Source organism: Lynx canadensis, chromosome B1 (assembly GCF_007474595.2).
Source record: "Lynx canadensis isolate LIC74 chromosome B1, mLynCan4.pri.v2, whole genome shotgun sequence".
Taxonomy (NCBI): domain Eukaryota; kingdom Metazoa; phylum Chordata; class Mammalia; order Carnivora; family Felidae; genus Lynx; species Lynx canadensis.
The window spans coordinates 7,842,215-7,849,697 of NC_044306.2; the positions used below are offsets into that span (position 1 = coordinate 7,842,215).

At 50.1% G+C, this 7,483-nt stretch overlaps 1 protein-coding gene across 1 annotated transcript; it reads right to left on the reverse strand.

The window, feature by feature from the left end:
- Window positions 1-619: 619 nt before the first annotated feature.
- LOC115511698 (basic proline-rich protein-like) lies at window positions 620-2,515 on the reverse strand. Its single transcript, XM_030311987.1, has 2 exons — window positions 2,353-2,515; window positions 620-1,605 (listed from the first exon to the last, which is right to left on the reverse strand). The coding sequence occupies exons 1-2, from the start codon at window positions 2,513-2,515 to the stop codon at window positions 620-622; spliced, it is 1,149 nt and encodes a 382-aa protein (XP_030167847.1).
- Between the last annotated feature and the right edge of the window lie 4,968 nt (window positions 2,516-7,483).

Below are 7,483 nucleotides of genomic sequence, written 5' to 3' on the forward strand. Positions count from 1 at the left end.
ACCCCGTAAAGGTGGAGCTTCTGATGCATGTGGGTCCCGTTTTCATGCACTTGCAGCCTCCTTCTCTGTCTCCGAGAATGTTTCCTCCTCTGTCAGCATTCTCTGAAGTCGGCATTGCACGTTTCTGGTGTAACTGAGGCAGAACTTGAAGCTTCGGCCACTGCTCCCGAATCTCTTCCGAGTTGTGCATTCAGACCGCAAACACGCTCATGTCAGTTTTGAAGGCTTTTGTGTGTATGTGTTGGGTTTTTTTTTAATTTCTCCTGTAGGTTCTCCATTCATTTGATTTTGATTGTCCTCAAATAATTTTTTTAAGTATTTATTTTTCTCCCTCGAGCCTTTTAACAGAAACATCTACACATGAACAGCGTCCCTGAGTTTTTTCACTTCAGCCTCTGACTGCCGGGCCAGATGATCTCCATTTGCCCAGCTGACTCTTTCCCGCTGATGCCCCGCTGCTGTCACCTTCTCTCAAGAGGCCAGGCCAACTTCCCATCTTCTGCAAGGTTGCAGTCAGACACTGACCGGCTGTCCTTCCACTCACAGGCTGTTTGAGTTCGCTCGCCCGTTTTTCCGCTCCTCCGGCTGGGCGTCCTCTCTGCTTCCAGGCAGCAGATTCCTAGGCAAGCAGCTCTCGACTTCGCTGAGGTCTAAAGCAAGGGTTTTCGCTCAAGCCGCGCAGGTTTCTGACCTTGTCCCACGTTCTCCTGAGATGCTTTAAGATACTGCTTTCATCAGTCACTTGGGATTGGAAGGATGCTGATGCCTCTTCCAGGGACTCTGTTCTTGGAGGTGAGGCGTCAGCAGCGGCCCGGGAGGATTGGTACCTGTTTTCCTGCGGCCGCAGGTGAATCTCAGGGTTAGATTCTGGGGCCCGAGGGTGGGTTTCGGGCGGGGCTAGAAGCCGGGGCAGGTGCGGAGGGCCTGGTCCCACGGGGAGGCGGTGGGGCTGCGGCCCAGCGCCCTGACGCCCCGGATGCCGGGACCTGGGCCAGCTCCCACCGAACAGCCTGGGGTGCGGGTCACCTAAAGGTCGCGGCTCTCCTGCCTCAGGCCCTGCTCCTGGCGGTGGTCCCATCTGGAGAGGAGCAGAGCGCGCTGCCCGCGGGCAGGTAGGCCAGGCGGGGGTGGGGCGGGGGTGGGGCGGGGGTGCCGGTGGACCCGGGTGCGCCTCCTCGAGAGCCGTCTCGGGGACTGAGGACTTTCTGGACAAGGGGTGCGTGGCTCCCCGGTCCCCGTGCTCGCTGTGGGCACCGAGCGGCCCTAGTCCCCCCACCCAGTCCCGCCCACCGGCCGCTAGGTTTGGGGGGTCCGTCCGCAGCTGGCTTGGGGGGGGCAGAGGGCCAGGTCTGTTCGGCCGGGACTTAGGGTGCTGGGGGGCCAGCGTCCGGGGGTCACCGCGCAGATGCTGGGTGGGGGGGCGCAGTGGGGGAGGGAGGGGCGTGCCGAGTCGCGGGCTTGGGGGGCGTCTCCGCGGGCCCGGCGCCCACCCCGGGTGGGACCCGGCGCTGCTGACCTTGGGGTTCGTGGGGCGGGGCGCCGGTGGTGGCCACAGCCGGTCCGCCGTGTCCTCAAGTGGAGAGCCCTTGGGGTTTTTATTCCGTGCTGCCGGACGCCGAGTTGGTCACTTTCCGGGACCCGCTTCCCCCGCAGGTGACTTGGGTGGGGGTGGGGCCGGGGGGGGGGGGCTTGTGGAATGAACCCCGCGTTCTCGTGAACTTCGCGATGTTCAGCTCAGGCAGGTGTCGGCCAGCTCTCTTCCGCTCTCTAAAGCGTGTCGGCCCTTGATTTTAAGAACAGCCGTAGCGGTCCATCCAGAAATCTGCCAGAGAGACCTGGGACTTGGCCCCGACGTTGGGGTCACACCAGCCGAGCACCCCAGCTGCTCCAGGGAGGTGGTGGGACACATTTTTGTGACGCTCCGCTGTCCCTTCCTGGCTCCAGAGGGCACCGCGGTTCTACCCCCAATGGCCAGGATCCCGTGGCCACTGCTGACCGCACAGAACCCTGTAGAAGATTCTGTCTAGAGGGAGAACAAGTGCCTGGCGAGCAGGACGGTTGTGAGTTGGGCTAGGGAAGACGGGGAGTGGGCAGCCAGCTTCCGGAAGGGCTCTCTCTCCCTCTGCCTACTGGCCGCAGAGATCATTGCTTGCTCTGTGCCTTTGACGAAGTGGGCGAGGCTAGCTACAGCCGGAACTGGGTTCCCAGCCGGCCTGGAACTGGGTTCCCAGCACCGCTCCCAGAGTCCCTCCATCTGTGTTCTGTCCTGAGTCCGAGCAAGTCGTCTGAGTGTCTGTGGACAGGCCTCTCCCTCTCAGCTTTCCCCTTGGAGCGAACATTGTGGTCACAAACCTGTACTGCGGCGGGAGCTGGGGGGTCCTTCCTGCTCAGCCTGATAGGACCTGTTGCAGACCAATGAAGGTGGCTCTGGACAGGATGTGGTGCCGCCCGGGTGGAGAAGAGGTCGCACAGCGGTAGGCCCGGGCTCCTCTTCTGGGCGTTTCAGCAGCGTCATGTTGCCAACTGGGAGACTGGGCACCGGAGGGGAAAGGTGTCTGGCCCCTCAGAGCTGCGTGGCGGGGCCTCCAGAGCTCCAGGCCTGTTCCCCCCATCCTTGAGGGAGCCCCTCAGTCCACGATGTGGATTAGCCATGATGGGGGGGCCTGGCGAGTCTGAAATGCCAGGCCAGGGGGGCAAGATTTCTCAGGCAAGATTTCTGCGTTCACGGCCTTGAGACCGAATTCCTTCTTCCTATTTTTTCATGCATTATTTTACTTCCGGTAGCTTGGAAAGGAGGAACACTTTGAACGGAGGACCAAGAACACCCACTAGAACAAAGCACAGGCGGAGCGAATTCGGAAGGCAGGGATCTGTTTCCAGGCATTGACAGAGCTTTGCAATTCAGAGGAATCCCCCCAAATGCCCTGCAGGAAGGTAAAAGGAGGAGGCAAGTGCCCCCACTAGACCTAAGGCCGAAGGCACAGGCTAGGTGAGGGATGGTCTTCCTCGGCCCCAGGGCCAGCACGGCAAGTCTCTAGGTGCAGAGCTCTGCCTTGGGAAGGGAGGGATGATAGAGATTTTCGATCCTTAGTTTTCCCTGCAGGCTGGAGAAACACCTTCGCCATTTCCCCTAATTTGGGGAGTAGCTGTTCCAGGCAGAAGGGCTTTTGTTTTTAACTCTTTGAACCTGAGTGGAGGGGTTTCCCAGCACAGTAGACTAGAACTGTGACAGAGCCTTCACTCTGACGCAGGAGCTGTTGACCTGCTTGGCACCAAGGTCACTTCTAGCAGATTTCCTGCAATGAGTTGGGTCAAGGAAAGTTTTTCACTGATGCTTAATTTATTTTACACGATCACGTTGCCTTCTTCCTTCTTTGGGAGTGCCGTTAACAAAATAATACTGCTTAGCCCTCGACTGAATGACATTCACTGCCCCAGTGTGAGAATATTCCCAGTTTCTTTGTATAGCCCTGGTGTGCTTGGTAAGAAGGATGTTTTGTTATTTCAGCAGCCTTCAAATGGGTAATAAATAAATTTCCACTGGGCTGGCACTTCCTCTCATTTCCTGAAGGAGGGGCTGATTGTTCTGACAGCTCCCTGGGGACAGTTCAAGTTCTCGAATGACTGAAGTGACCGCTGCATCATTCCCTTGTGTGCCCTGTCACATAGAAAACCCAGGGAAGGTCATTTGTAACATCAGCATCAAGGCTGGGATTGTCTGCGTTGCAGTCTTTCTGGGGCTAGGGAAACCACCAAGTGAAGTCATACCGCAGAAAATGGTCGAGGAAGCTTAAAACCTGCTGAGATGCTCTTTTAGAAGATGTGGCTTGCATAGTGTCCTCTGTCGAAGCATGGAAAAGCACGGTTGCATTTGAAGGGCATGAGGACCATGTGATTTAGGACATACAGAGAGTTCTCTGCCCGACACAGGACAAGTGACGATTAATCAAATAGGTCTCGCAAGGGTAAGAGAGGTTTCTGAAAGATGACTCCTTCCCTTCGGTGCTCTGCGTTACAACCGCACTTGAGTCCGTATGAAGAAGACAGTAAAGTTTCCCCAGCTGTGCTGCTTCCTGCTCAAAACATCTAAATGATTGTGCAGAAGAGCCTTTGAAAGTGTGGGGTGTGCAGAACTCCACTGTTTCCGGGGCTGAAACAAGGAGTTCGAATTTGAGAGCCATTTAAGTGGACATTTCTTAGAATTCCAATGCATTGCTCATTTGGTAAATTCCTCCCCCACACACATTGTCTGTCCCAGTAACTCACTAAACTTGCCTAACACCCTGATCTCAGGGATTTTAACCATATAACTAAGGGATCGAGGTAACACCAAGAAATTAAATATAAATTATCTCGAGGGTTCAGTGGGTTTATCTAAAATGGAAACATTGTTGGTATTATGAACAGGAGGTTGAATGCTCCAAATAAATGTGCTCTCTTGGAGGCTTTTCTTTTGAGGAGAGGAACTGCAGAAGACCAGTGCCCGCAAAATGGTCTCAACTCACCTTCCCCGTCCAAAGTGTTAGCTGATTTGGATGTTCGAGATGGATCACTTAGCAAATGCTACGTTTTCTTCCTTTTTCACTGCAGACCAAATGTTACTTTAGCCCTCTTATATTACTAAATTATTCAAGGATCTCCTAGAATATTTAGAAAATACAAATTAAGGTAAAATGTCCTGAAGCCCAATATTAGCCGACTTTAATTTTGTCATCAAAATAAGCCCTAGTCCAATGGCATCAGATTCCACAGGTATTCACTGCAATATAGCGGCGGCACATCCTTGAGCCTGGCAAATGTATCTGATGTGATATTATTATCATGAATAATTTATAATTTGTTCCAAATGGGGGCTTAGGAGTAAGACTGCCCGCATTAGACTGTTGGTGTCCTCGAGCGCAGCTGTGTGACCTTTGGCAAATTACTTTTCTATTCTCCGATTTCTTCATCTGATAAAGTGTGAATGATAGTACACCTACTTGATAGGGTTGTTATAACGATTATATGAATTATAATTGAGAGCACTCTAAATTTAGCTTTATTAATCGAGATAATAGTAATGTGCAAGAAGACACTTGATTAAATTACTCAGTAGATATTAAAAAGCTGATTAAGATCTCATCCTTGCTTCCAATGAATGTATTCTGGTTAAGACACATAGATAAATGACAATAATGTAAAGATAAGAAAATTGGGAAAATTCCACAGACCTTGATGTTACATAAGGTTTAAGAAATCATTCATTCAACACAGCATCCACTAATTCATTCCAGTTTGGTAAGTAGATGATAATATAGTTTTTAAGTGAATGTATGCTAGTTAATGGCAATGAAATATTTAATACTTAAAAACTACTTACTGGGTCAGGAGGCCCCTCAATCGATGGTCTTTAATATTGATCACTAGCAGACATTTTAAAGATGAAGGTTTATAGACTTCTTTTATCAATTCTCTTGGCTTTCATGATTTAGTTTTATGCCCCATTTTATTTAACTCAGCTCGCTTTTTTGTTTTTAATTTGAGAGAGAGCATGCCTATGAGCAAGGGAGAAGGGCAGAGGTAGAGAACCTCAAGCAGGCTCCGTGCTCCACATGGAGCTGATGCCAGACTCCGTCCCAGGACCCCAGGATCATGACCTGAACCAAAATCAAGATCCGAAGCTCAATCCATTGAGCCACCCAGGTGCCTCTAACATGCTTCTTTCTTACAGTCCTTTTCTGTACGTGAGTCAGCTGATGATGCTTGTTGAAAGTCTACCAAATACTGATCACTGTAAGTGCTCAAAAGTCATCAATATATTTTTAAGTGTTAACAGCAGAATGAGAACCCATTAGAAAAAAATATCCAAAATTTAAATGATGCAATAAAACAGCTTCTCAGTAGCCTGCCTACACACACACACACACACACACACACACACACATATATATGGAAAATATTCTCAGTATGTAATCCTAAAATGGGGCTAGACTTGATTGGTGTCAGGTCATGATCTCAGCATTGGTGAGATTGAGCCCTGCGTTGCTCTCCTCCGATGGCACAGAGCCTGCTTGGGCTTCTCTCTCTCCCTCTCTCTCTCCCTCCCCCCGTCTCTCTGCCCCTACCCTGCTCATGCACTCTCTCTCTCTCTCTCTGTCTCTCTCTCTCTCAAAATAAACATTTTTTTTAAAAAGCCCTTTCAGGGGCGCCTGGGTGGCGCAGTCGGTTAAGCGTCCGACTTCAGCCAGGTCACGATCTCGCGGTCCCTGAGTTCGAGCCCCGCGTCAGGCTCTGGGCTGATGGCTCAGAGCCTGGAGCCTGTTTCCGATTCTGTGTCTCCCTCTCTCTCTGCCCCTCCCCCGTTCATGCTCTGTCTCTCTCTGTCCCAAAAATAAAATAAATGTTGAAAAAAAAAAAAAAATTTAAAAAAAAAAAAATAAAAAGCCCTTTCAATTAATAAGGAAAAATATTCAGAGCAAGAAAAGTGGGAAGAACACAATTTTAGAAATACAGTCAGCATTAAATATGTATGATATGTGCAATCGCATTAGTAAGAAGTCCAGTTTAACCAAAACTTAATTACATTTTTCATCTGTCGTATTTGTAAATACTAAGTAGTGTTGGTGAAAGTGCTGGCTGCTCAGGCCATGAATACAACCCCTTAAAAAAAACATATTTCTTAGGGGTTTCCCTATTAATATTATCAATGTATACAAATACCTATCCATTAAAAAATTCTTTGGAGAATTGTATAATGGGGAAAATAGGTTTGTTTAGTAGATGATCTACTTAAGAAATAAAGTGAGATGAATACTTACTGATACGGAAGGATGCTCACAGGTGTTCACATCCTGCTTTTAGGACCGAAACACTCCATCCGCCAGGTATTGGAGGAATGCTCTTTGGCTACGTATGGCTCATGGCTGGGTTCCTCCACAGGAAGTGCCCTCAGTGGAAGACAACTGCCTCACCTAGGGTTACAGCCTCTGTTGGGGGTGGCTGGCATCCTTTGACTCATCACTGTAGTCATAAAAAGCTCGGTTTCCTATGTGAATTCTGGGCCACTCTGTAGGACAGTCCCAACTCTAGAACTCCTGATGGGATTGTCAGAGACCATTGACAAGACTGCCTTCCACTTTCAGTGGCCAGTTCTGCTCCCTTCACTCCCTCACAGATATTGTTCTCAGTAGCCTGTTAAACTTCCTGCAGACAAATCTCCATCTCGAAGTCTGGCTTCTCAGGAGTCCAACCGAAGACAGTTGGTGCCAGAAGCGGACAGAAGGGAAAAACCAGTGGTGTGTCGGCAAATGTTTAATAACTGGTTCTCTGGGCAGGGGAGGGGAACAACTTGATCTGTAACATGGGTCAACTTCCATGGTGTAAATCCTCCCACCTTGGAAGACTTTAAGCTACTAAGTTAATCTTCATGAATGCAGAGTCGGGAAGAGAAGCACGCGATCTCTTCTCAAGAGGTAGGGTGAGTCAGCTCTATTAGAGGGAGCAG

Excerpts from the sequence above, each read along its gene's own strand:
- LOC115511698 (XM_030311987.1), bottom strand. The coding sequence starts at position 2,515 with ATGACGCTGCTGAAACGCCCAGAAGAGGAGCCCGGGCCTACCGCTGTG. Across the intron at positions 1,606-2,352 it reads CAGCTCCCGCCGCAGTACAG|CACGGAATAAAAACCCCAAG; the intron begins GTTTGTGACCAC and ends GGCGTCCGGCAG.